This window comes from Lutjanus erythropterus, chromosome 10, assembly GCF_056507025.1.
Source record: "Lutjanus erythropterus isolate fLutEry1 chromosome 10, fLutEry1.hap2, whole genome shotgun sequence".
Taxonomy (NCBI): domain Eukaryota; kingdom Metazoa; phylum Chordata; class Actinopteri; order Lutjaniformes; family Lutjanidae; genus Lutjanus; species Lutjanus erythropterus.
The window spans coordinates 2,410,971-2,423,222 of record NC_139326.1 but is presented as its reverse complement, the minus strand read 5'-3'; the positions used below and the strand labels follow the sequence as shown (position 1 = coordinate 2,423,222).

Below are 12,252 nucleotides of genomic sequence, written 5' to 3'. Positions count from 1 at the left end.
CTCCATTAGTCACTTATACACAGAAACGTGGGAAAACAGGGATAAAAAAAAATACCAAAGTTGCCCTTTAAGAGGAAAAACTCAAATTAAAAAGGGGGGATCCTTGAATCCTCTCTGGGGTCCTCCATGAATAAACTTAATAAGACGCTCATCAGATGTGACGATGCGCCTGTATCATGACCTCGACTATCTGTGACTGTTTCTGCCGTCTTGATTTCTGGAGTCTAAGAAATGATTGTAAATGATGTGCATTGTTATCTTCCTCTTTCTCTTTTGTGACAGAGCCATTCTTCAACTGTGCAGGGGGGGAGTCACTATGGAAACAAACCCCATGGCGAGTTAGTGGCGTCCAACCATGATGGCGCTACTTGTCATAGCTGTCGTGCCTGCAAGTGACACTACAGCAGCAGCAGGGCACTGGGGACACCATGAAAAATACAAAAAACTAAATTCAGTCTGACTTCTCGATCAAACAACTCCCACTACTGACGATTTTAGATTCATAATGACAAAACATCTCATTTCTTTCTAACTTTTCGACTAAAAACAACCTGTTTTTCTTCTTTCTCCACTTCTCCTCCAGAGATTGGACAAGGTGCATCGCTGCGAGCAACAAAAGGGGAGAGAAGAAGAAACAGCCTCCCCTCATTTCAATACAGTGACTAACCCGCAGCCATCACCACTCCCACAGAGCAGAGAGGCGGGGGCAGTGGTCCCTATGGCGACCAACGGGCCACATTGTTCCCAGACCGGCCCACATTCATTACTGACAAAAAGACACACACACACACACACACACACACACACACACACACACACACACACACACACAGCTACACAGACGATTATTACATTTTAAGTTACAGTTCACACAGGTGGAAGTCTGGATGTGTCACGCTGACTTTAGTTTTGATTCGTCCTGACATCAACAGGAGGCTGCTGGGAGTTTGTTTGTTGCTGCTTTCACACCTCGGTGGTTTCAGGTTGCATTCTGCTTCCACTGAGATACTTTTTGGGGTCAGTTTTACCCCCTTGGGAGTGAAAAAAAAAAAAAAACAGCAGAAGGAAAAGTTTTGGTTCGCTCTTCCTCGAAATCAAAGATCGGCAGTGAGAGCCACCCTGTCCGGTCCCCCCGCGTTTCTATGGTAATTGACTCTCGGTGACTGGAGGGCGAAGAGAGAGCATACTCTGCATGTGTCTCCACTGTCGACTGCTTACTAAGGCGCCAACTAATGATTATTATCATTATTGATTAACCTGATCTTTTTCTGGATTAATCTGGTCCATAAAATGTTGAAAAATCAAAGCCCAAAGTGACGTCCACAACCAACTGACAGAAGAAACCAGAAAATATTCACATTTCAGAGGCTTTTTTTCTTCCCTCCTCTTATCTGTAGAGCTGTTTATCAATCTAGATTTTTTGGCGTGAGCTGCAGAGTTTTGCAGCGTCTCTTTCCAGAAATCATGACCCAGTTACTCCAGATAAGTTGTGAGCAGTTATTTTCTTTCTCCCAAACTACACCTGCCAACCGAATCACTGCGCAGAGGGAAGCGTGCATCTACTCATGGAGGAGAGGCTAGTGACAGAGCAGAATGTAAACATCTGAAATGAAATGAAGTCAAGATGAAATGAAAAATACACTTTTAACCCTTTTAGATCACATTCACAGTCAAATTGTGCACATACTCTTATATCAAAATCACGGAAAACGTGTTCATGCTTTTGTCCTGTAAGACAAAATATGACGCACGCTTACGTAAGTTAGAACCAACCGGTTTCAACCAACGATACCATGACATCAAACTGTTAATTAATCTGTAACTTTTAGCAGTGCAGAGCCATAGATTCAAGGCACATTAGTTACCTATTTAATCACACAGCTCTTCTAGACTTTCCAAATGTTATTGGATGGAATGAATTGAATTTCTGAGTCATTTTGCGAGAGCTGTGATGCTCAAACAACGTATCCAGCATTTTACAGCTGCATCTTTTATAATGTCTGTGGGGGAGAGTTTTTTTTTGGATCACAGAGCCTCATGTAACGCTGTCATTACACAGTTTGGCCACTATGTCAAATTGGCTTCAATTTGCTCTTCTTGTGGGAAAGTACAAATGCTAGGTAACTGTACTTATTATTTATGTTATTATATATATTTTGTATCATTGCACGCCTTCCCAACTAGACTGATTTCAACCAAAATGAATAATAACACATAGAAAAGACGATTCTTTGGTGTGTCCACCGGTGCATATCACGCACGACAGACATAACAAGACAAAAATGATCTAAAAGACATAACACGACAAAAACAACATAAAAGACAAAAACGACATAAAAGACGTATCAAGACTAAAACAATGTAACAAGACAAAAATGACGGAATAATTCATAACAAGAAAAAACAATTTAAAAGATAACAAGATGTCACAACACAAAGTGATTTTATTTTTGATTTTAGGGTGAACTGTCCCTTTAAATAATCGCTGAAAAAGATTAATCAGTTATCAGAATAGTGGATTAATTGATTCAGCTTCTTAAATCTGAATATGATCTGGTTTCTTCAGTCCTCTCTAACAGTAAACTGAACATCTTTGAGTTCTGGACAAAACAAGACATTTGAGGATGTGACTTTGGGCTTTGGGAAACATTTTCACCGTTTTCTGGCATTTTGATTAATTAAGAAAGTGGCTGACAGATGAATCTTTAATGAAAATGAATTGTAGTCGCAGCTGTAATGTAAAGTGCTGACAGTGGAGCTGTGGCAGCGGACACACTGACATGGTTTGAGAAAAACATCAGCATGGTGGAACCTCAGTAAACACTAAAATGTAGCAGTGTTACACCTCTCTAGCGGATTATTGGAAAATCCACTAATCAAACACTGAGCGATGGGATTAGCCGCTGGTGGGAAGTAAATACAGAGAACTCACTGTTTTGGAGTCCAACTCGTGCCTGGTTTGGGCCAAAACTTTATCCACGCCGGCCTGATCAACAAAGGTGACGAATCCAAACCCTCTGCAGACATCGGGGGGGAGGAGGAGGGGGGAGGAAGAGGTATTAATGACACAGAAACTGATGTTGACATGTAATGATACGTTATGAGCAGGCAGGAATCACGGAGGTCAGATAAACTTTCAGCTCCGGCCGGCAGAGGAGAAGCAGCTCCCTCACCTCGAGCGCTTAGTAACCGGATCTCGCATCACCATACACTCCTTCACCTCGCCGTACTTGCAGAAGTACTCCTTCAAACCCTCTGGGAGACACAAGGAGACGCAGAAAAGAAAAGGTTAATGACAAACGACAACTTTTTTTTAAACAGAGAATCAGCATGGGGTTTGGCAGCAGAGAGTTTCCACTCTGCTGAGATTTCCCACACCAAACTCCATGCAATTTTTCAACATAAAATAACCAGTGATTAGAACTGAAAAAACTCTGAATTACATGATAGTTCCAACTTAATTTCCTCAACTTGTTGCAAACTGAGTCATCTAATTTCAGCCCTTTTAATTAGCTTAAAAAATCACTCATTCACGCTAAGAAGTTATGAGGCATAACAACTTTCTTAACAGAAAATTAGCATGCAGAGTTTTCACTCTGCTGAGATTTCCTACACCAAACTCCATGCAATTTTTCAACATAAAATAACCAGTGATCATGGCTCAAAAAACATAAAAACTACATCATAATTTCATCTAAAAATTCTCATGTTAAAACAAACTGAGTCTTCTGATTTCACCCTTTTTAATGAGCTTTTTACGAATCCCTCATTCACTCTATGAGGTTAACAAGAAATGACAATTTTCTTAACAGAAAATTAGTACAGAGTTCACTGTTACGGATTTCTCACACCAAACTCCATGCAATTTTTCAGCTGTTTTATGGATCTACCTGGGATCAGGACCCCCCAAAAAACTTAAAATTACATGATAATTTCAACAAAAGTTCCACTAGAGCTGCAATGATTAGTTGATTAATTGATTAGCTGTCAACCATTAATCGCTAACTATTTTGATAATTGATTAATCCATTTGAGTATTTTTTTTTTTTATTCCTTCTTATATGTGAATATTTTGATAGTGAACTGAATGTACTTAGGTTGTGGACAAGCCAAGACATTGAGGAGGTCACCTTAGGTTCTGGGAAACACTGATCAACATTTTTCACTATTTTCTTATGTTTTATCGACCAAACAGCTAATCGATTAATCAACAGAATAATCAACAATGAAAATAATCATTAGTTGCAGCCCTAAACTCCTAGTCGTGTTGCAAACTGAGTCATCTAATTTCACCCTTCTTAATAAGCTTTTGAAAAATCGCTCATTCACTCTATGGGACCTCTGAATGGGTGCATTCAATCTGGAGCAAAACTCAAAAATAGTGAAAATAAATAAACAAATTCAGTGTAAACAAACAGGAATATTAAGAATTACGGCTTTTCAAATAAGTTACTATTAGTTCCATGCGATCCATGCCAGGATTTTTAAACGCACAGTGGCATTTTATGAGAACTAGTGGTGGAAAAAGATTTACCTTGTGTTGTTTGCCAGCTGAGTCCACCTATGAACATTTTGCTGTGGAAAAAAACAAAGAAAATAGAGTAAAAAAAATGCAGATTAATTAAGTGAGATTAACATTTGTAAGTTTACACAGTAAGATAAAGTTGTTATTGAGGTTTAGTGAGTGTAATCCCGCACGCAGAGGCAGACTTTTAGAGTGTATCATCATGAAGAGTGTGTGTGTGCGTGTGTGTGTAGCTCTGTAAACCAAATTCCAGTCAGAAAATACCGGTTTTTGTTTCTGAGAGAGTTTTAAAATAAAGTTTGGTCGTTACCAGGGGTCGTGAGGGGAGTCCGTGGTGGACAGGCTGCTCTGGCTCCCTTCCGTCTCCATTCCGGGTCCTCTCGCTGTGTGTGTGAGTGTGTGTGTGAGTGTGAGAGTGCGGTGTGTGTCCGAGCCGAGCGGTGCCGTGCGGGAGAGCAGGCGGGCGGAGAGTGACTGAGGGCGGGTTTGTCCCGGGGTGACAGAGAGGGGAGCGACTCCACCTCCTCCTCCTCTCACTTCAGTCTCTCATCCCACCAACACCACCGCCGCCACCACCGAGAGGCTCCGGAGTCAAACTGCGGCCGTCAACCATGCTGCTTCCGCTGCAGACTTTCAAAATAAAGGCTCTGGTGTGGACCAGTAAAGGCTTCATAGAAATAAAAATTAAATAAAACGTAGCTTGATCGCTAACATTTACGAAAAGTGACGAGCAAAAGTGCATTTTCTTTAAAATCTGGATTTTATGGTCGTGCAATAAAGAAAGAATAAATCTGTAAAATAATGAGAGAATAAATGTGGAAATCTAAAGAGGAACACTTAAAAGAATAAATACGTAAATAAGATGTGCAAATATTAAAGAAAAATGAATAAAAGAATAAATATGTAAATTAAAATATCTAAATATTAAGAGAAAAAATAACAGAATAAATAATAAATAAAGTTGCCTTCTTCTTCTTCTCCTTCTCCTTCTGAATATAAAGAGAAAAATAAAAGAACAATTACATTTGCACATATGAACGCATAAGCATTTTATTTTACTTTCACAGTTATTTGTAATGTATTTCTGTATATATTTATATTTTTTAAAGATATATATCTATATATTCTTTTGCATTAAGAAATACATTAGTATATATATATATATATATATATATATATATATATATATATATATATATATATACACACACATATATATATACATATGTATATGTGTGTACAAAAATTACATTTACATTATTTGTTATTTTCATTGTTAATAACATTTGCTTTTTCATTTATTTCTGTGAAATTTCTGTGTAAAATTTTTATAAATGCTCATAACTACACTTTTTAACTATTATTTGTCTTTGTATTTCCACATTTATTTCTCTTTCATTTGTCTTTTTCTCTCCAGAAGTATAGAAGTAATATTCTTTAGTATCAACAAAATGTTATGATAATATATCATGAAAAAAAGTAGCTTTTTATATACATTAAAAACATACTTTAAAAAGATTTTGTGTTATATTATGAACTTTTTTCTATTCTAAACATGTACAATCCAGCTTTCCACCCCAGTGTAGGGTACACACAACACAAAGAGCTTTACTTGGATGGAAACATAAGTAATTTAAAACTGAATTTGACATCAAAGTAATTTAAAACTGAATTTGAGAGCAAGTTTTTTTCCTGACAAATATTAACCTTTTATTGTGAAGGCAAAATCTCAGAACTTCCTGTCATATTCTGGTTCATTTCGACTAACTTGACATGATTTCCGCCCGACAGTAGTTGAGATAAAGCGTAAGAGTCACAATTTACAGTAACAAGAACTAACCTTCAATCTGTGTCTATTAAACTGTTTAAATCTCAGCTGTAACAGGTGATCACAGTGAAATCTATGACACACTGTGACCACATGTACATGCAAATTATTTTTTTTAATCAGGATAATATCAATCAATCAGATTTTATTTTAAAAAAGTCATATTTCAGTCATAGCAGGCTGTGTTGAGAGCAGCCTGCTGTACAGATGATGTGTTGTCCTCACAGAAAAGTCACAAAATGAATCAGTTTCATAACTGCTGGCCGGTTCAGAGTAAAGAAATTAGTCATCAATCCTGATTCCCAGGGGCCAGTTTAAATAACACAATACAATGCTTCTACAAGTTAGTGGTGGAAAGTAACTAAGTACAGTTACTCAAGTATTTAAATATAAATTTGAAGTATCATTACTTAAGTTTTTCCACAGTGTATGCCTCTACACCATATTTCAGACAGAAATATTTTACCTTTACTCCATTACATTTATCCGACAGCTACAGTTACGAGTAACTTTACAAATTAAGACTTGACATAACCCATAACATACATAACACACGAAGAACTTTTAAAATATGATGTAAAAAATTTTATTTATATGAAATTTTACCTAACAGAACAGGCTGTGCTTTCAGACTGTTGGTTGGAAAAAAATAAAACAAGATTTGAAGGCATCGCTTTTACGTCACCTATACACCAGTAATTTTGTAAGTATTAAGGAGGTGTTCTTAATTTAATTTAATTTAATTCAATTTAATTTTAATTTTAATTTTAATTTTAATTTTAGAGTTTGTCATTTCCTGGAAAATTATTAAAAACACTTGATGATTCATCCTGCATTCAGGGATGTGCACTAAATGCATCTGCTAACTGGAGCAGACTGAAGTGTTTCTTTATAACTTCATGCACTGACTTATGGGAAACTAGATCATATTGTTTATGGATAAACTATTTCCTGGTTTTCCCCTCTGATGTCATTCAGCTGCTCAGCTTCAGAGGTGAGAAGTAGCTAAATACAAATATTTGGTTGCTATACTTTAGCAGAGTTTTCAGTTAACTGTACTTTTAATTGTTCAATTATTTTTTCTAATGTTTTACTTTTACTCCCTACATTTTAAAACAATATCTGTACTTTCTACTCCTTACATTTTAAAACAGGCTCATTACTTTATGTTTAATGTATTTCAGGGGAATTACTGATTATTTTTCATTTGCATCATTGTACATCGCCTTCCAAACATCAAGACTCATTTCACCCTAAATGGACGGATTGATAACGCATAGAAGAGACGATTCTGTGACAGACACACTGTGTTCATCAGTGCGTATCATCGACAACAGACTAGATGAAAATGACTCAACAAGACAAAAGAGAAGTAACACAATGACAAATGTCTAACAAGATAAAAAAAAACTATGTGCAAAGGCGAAAATGATGTAAAAGATCTAACAAGCACAAAACGAAACAAGACGTAACAAAACAAAAAGACATAAGATGAAAAACAATCTAAAAGTGTATGTAGCTAACATTAGCGGTTGTATTGTGTAGCTAACGTCAGCTGTTGGTCGTCCCTGTAAATATTTCAATCAGATGTTGAGTATGTAATCACGTTACATGAAATCTATTACTCACCCAGTCTGCTAGTAATAGACTTCTTTACATTGTGCTATTAATATTTACTAAAGGGTCTGAATATTTCCTCCAGCACAGCTCACACCACTCCTTTAATACACCCACTCATTCTGACTCTCTGTGTGTGAGATGCTTACATGACAACTTATGTTTTGTAACATAACTCCTCTGTTATGTTCGAGTCTTTGTTCGAGTCACTAATATTAACTAAACTTAGTACCAGCTCTGAATATCTGCATCAGTGTGTGTCTGTCTGTCTTCATACACCGTCTTTACTGCAGGCCAGCTTATGCAGTGCGTTATAACAGGAGGTTTGTGTGCTGTGTGCTCATTCATTGCTGGGGTTTAAGTATTTAATTAGTACCAAAGCCAGCTCCAGCTAATCTTCTCAACACTGACTCAACATGTGACCTGCTGCTAACCAATGTGACGGCCAATCAGCAGCCTGAGACACTCGGAGACAACGACAGCTCTGACTTACGCCGGGCGGGTGGGAAACGGATGCATGCTGGAGTTTGGTGCAAAGTTAAGTGCAAATGAACTTAAAATTGACAGCACCTGCCTAATGATCAGTGATTTCCTCTAATATAAAGCAGCACAGATGAGAGTTTACTCTGCAATATTCAAGGACCAAAAGAGAAAATCAAACTTTTTATAAGACAACATCAAGACAAGACCTGAATCATTAACAATAATTAGGGTAGGAACTAATAAAAATGGGTCAAACGGTGAATTTTAGAGAAATAAAGGTGAACGTGAACGATGTTCATTCAACTTTGTTTCACTCTTTATTTCTTCTTTCTCTTCCTGCAGTGGTTCTCCGCCCCCCCAGGGGGCCTCGCCCCGCAGTTTGGGAACCACTGAACTAAATATTGTCCTGTAGATGTGTTTAGGCTGGGTATCTTATCAATCACGTGAAGTTAAGGGCGGATTTGACCATGAAGGAGAAAGTTTCAACAACTTCCTGTGTTATGACGAAACAGCGCAAAACAATTTGTTGAAACATTACAATCTTTGAAATACAGAATTATGAAGGTGTTTTCGGCTTTTCTGCCCTGATCTGACCTTGATATGATCGACCTGCTGGGAGCAGAACTTCAAAGTCTAAGACATGTAATTTCCTGTTGCCAGTAGGTGGCGCTATGACTGATGGGACAGGTAAGTTGTAAAGTCGATGTGTTCAGGCTGGGACTCTTATCAAATACGTGAAGTTTAGTACAAATTGGACCATTTTCACTAAAGTTCTAGCATCCTGTTTCATGCCATGTAACGGCAGCTGAATATAGCTAAATGTTTTATAAACTTTTACAGAGGAGGATCTTTCCTCTCTCTTCTTTTCAGTTAAAATGAAGTAAACTAATAACACACTTGAATAAACTTCTTTTCTGTAAAGTTAAGTTCAAACAAATACTTTATTTTTACTGTGTGTCTCTCAAACTGAGATGACTTCTACATCAAAGTGAGGTTTTATAAATAACTACATGAACACGAGTTACACATAGTTTTCTCTGCAAGTCAAAATTTATCATAAGTCCATTTTAAAAGTGTCTCACACATATGTGCAGCTGAGTGCTGCAGTCGCTCAGAGGCCTGCACTCTGTCCTCGAGATGAACAGATGAAGCTCTGGAAGAGGGACAGGGGCTATTTGGACAGGAATTAAGGGGTGTGTTAAATTTCTGCATGCATGATCAATGGGGTTGAATGGCGGGGATGGGGATGTGGTGGAGGGGGGGGTGTGGTGGTGGTGGAGGCAGTAGGCAGAGACAGAGAGCGAGCGAGCGAGCGGCGAGAACACAGACAGAAGCAGCCAGCAATGGCTCACTAATGAGAGATGGACAGTGTGGACTGTATCTCATTACCAATCAACAGAGCTTTGAGTCCTCTGGAGACGCAAAATGTGCTGCTGCATGTGGTCCATTTTGATAAACCAGCCTGTGTGGTGGAGCATTCGTCACAGCGGTATCTGAACACACACACTCAGACACACACACACACACACACACACACACACACACACACTCTGCCCTGTGTCCGTTTTGGTGAGGACTTTTCTCTGAATGGTACAATGGGACTTAATTACAGGTCAGTGGCATGTCTCAGGGAGATAGAGGGAGCTCTGTTACCCTTCCAAATACAGTATAATGCCATCTTCCCAGGGGTGGGGTGGGGTAACAAGAGCTCCACACAAAAAGGTGCTGATAGGCTGAACCTGAGAGCCGTATAAGGTGATCCAGGCACAGAAAGTGAGCGTTTTACACTGAAAGAGAGAGAAAAGATAAAGGACTACATTAACTCTCAAAGGTTTTCTCCCATTCAGGTTGCCCTCTTTCCTTCTCCAGTCGGCCTCCAACTTTTATCATTCCAAACGCAGAAAAACAAGAGGAGGGCGGAGCAAAGGCAAAGAAACACTGAATTTGGAAAGCAAATAAATCACATTCGACACAGAGAAGTTTAAAGAGTTAGAAAAGTTAGAAAACTTAAGAGTTTAATACCACCTGTGGAGACGGTTGAGAAAAACAGCTTTTTACTTAAAAGAATTAAGTCAGACAGACACTGGGCCTCATTCACCAACGTGAGTAGAAATGTTCTTACTGTGCGCACAAAATGAGTTCCCATGCAAAGTCACCGACACCTGTAATAACTCCTTGGGCGGCAATAACCAAAGCGGTGCATGTTGTGTTGTGTCCAATGAGTTACATCTTTTTCAGAGACGTCCCTGCTTATTTCATCAAGACAATGCCAGGACACACTGTGGACATGTTCCAACAGTGTGTCTTCATAGTAAGAGTTCAGGTACTAGACTGAGCTGCCTGCAGTCCAGACCTGTCTCCCATTGAAAATGTGTGGTGCTTTATGAAGCACAAAATACGACAACAGAGACTGTGGACTGTTGAACAGCTGAAGTCGAATATCAAGAAAGAATGAGGAAGATTTTTACTTTGAAAAGTTGTCAAATGAAAAGCTGATGCATCACAGTGGTAAACATGTTCCCTCCCAACAAAATGACTTACAAAAAACAATAAAGTTTATCAATTTGAACATTAAATATCTTGTCTTTGTTCCGTATTCTATTGAATATAGGTCAAAAAGTTTTTACAAATCATTGCATTCTGTTTTTATTTACATTTTACAGTGTCCCATTTTTTTAAATCAGGGTTGTAATAGAGCCTCAGGAACCAAAAATGGTTCTCCTATGGAGACAAGCTGAAGAACCCTATATGGTTCTAGTTAGCAGCTTTATTTCTAAGGGTGTATCTAACGCTGTCAGAGAACATGTTGATGTGAAATCAAACTTTGATTGAGGGGAAAAATGTATTGCTTTGTTTAGTAAATGCAACATTTTTAAGATTTTAAGTATGATTAATTGATCGTTAATTTTACCAATGATCGATTAAGGAAAAAGCTGTCAATTTGCAGCCCTAGTTCAGGGACACGTCCTGAAACTGGGCCATTCAGATGTGAGTGGACGGCGCCCTCTGGTGGCGGACACATCAAGCACGTTTCTGCTCACTTCATCTGATGTGGCTCCGAGTCTTTATTTTTCACGACATGCTACAACATTAAGGTTTGGTACATCTATAATTCAAACACACGAGGAAGAAATCAGAACAGAGGCGGGAGTTTCAACATCTGTACTTTCTGCTGCCCTTAGTTTTAACACATCTGAGGTAGACATGCAATAATCAATTAGTCGTCAAATATTAAACTAATCACCAGCTGTTTTGATAATTGATTAATTGGTTTGAGAAGTTTTTAGAAAAGTCCAAGTTCTATGATTTCAGCCTCTTAAATGTGAATATTTTCTGGTTTCTTTACTCCTCCCTGACATCTTGAGGAAACACTGATCAACATTTTTCACCATTTTCTGACATTTTATGGAGCAAACAACTAATCGATTACTCGAGAAAACAATCGGCAGGTTAATCGGCAGTGAAAATAATTGTCAGTTGCATAATATGTTAATTTAAAGGGAATTATTAATTATATTTATTTTGCAACATTGTGCGCCGCCAAGACACAGATTCAACCTCATGTCATAAAAAATGAAGAAATCTGTAAAACAATAAGAGAATAACTGTGGAAATATAAAGAGAAATAAATCAAAGAATAAAGAGATGTCAAAATATTTGCATATAAAATTTAAATAAACACACAATGTAAAACAAAATTAAAGTCCATCTAATTACTATTTTATGTTCATCTTTCTTTTTTTATTTAGTTCTCTTTATATCTCCACATATTCATATTAAAATAAATAGATAAAATAAG

General features: G+C 37.8%; 1 protein-coding gene across 3 annotated transcripts in view; it reads right to left on the bottom strand.

Annotated features, from left to right (window-relative positions):
* The window catches only part of msi1b (musashi RNA binding protein 1b), a 32,295-nt gene extending 26,845 nt beyond the window's left edge, over positions 1-5,450 (bottom strand). The window contains exons 1-4 of one of the 3 annotated variants that reach the window (XM_084727853.1): positions 4,836-5,450; positions 4,535-4,575; positions 3,174-3,255; positions 2,933-3,017 (exon numbers count right to left, since the gene is read on the bottom strand). In XM_084727853.1, the coding sequence (XP_084583979.1) occupies positions 2,933-3,017; positions 3,174-3,255; positions 4,535-4,575; positions 4,836-4,894 (267 nt within the window). In that variant the 5' untranslated portion in view covers positions 4,895-5,450. The remainder of the gene's footprint in view (positions 1-2,932; positions 3,018-3,173; positions 3,256-4,534; positions 4,576-4,835) is intronic. The other 2 variants (XM_084727852.1, XM_084727851.1) reach the window with 2 other exon arrangements.
* Between the last annotated feature and the right edge of the window lie 6,802 nt (positions 5,451-12,252).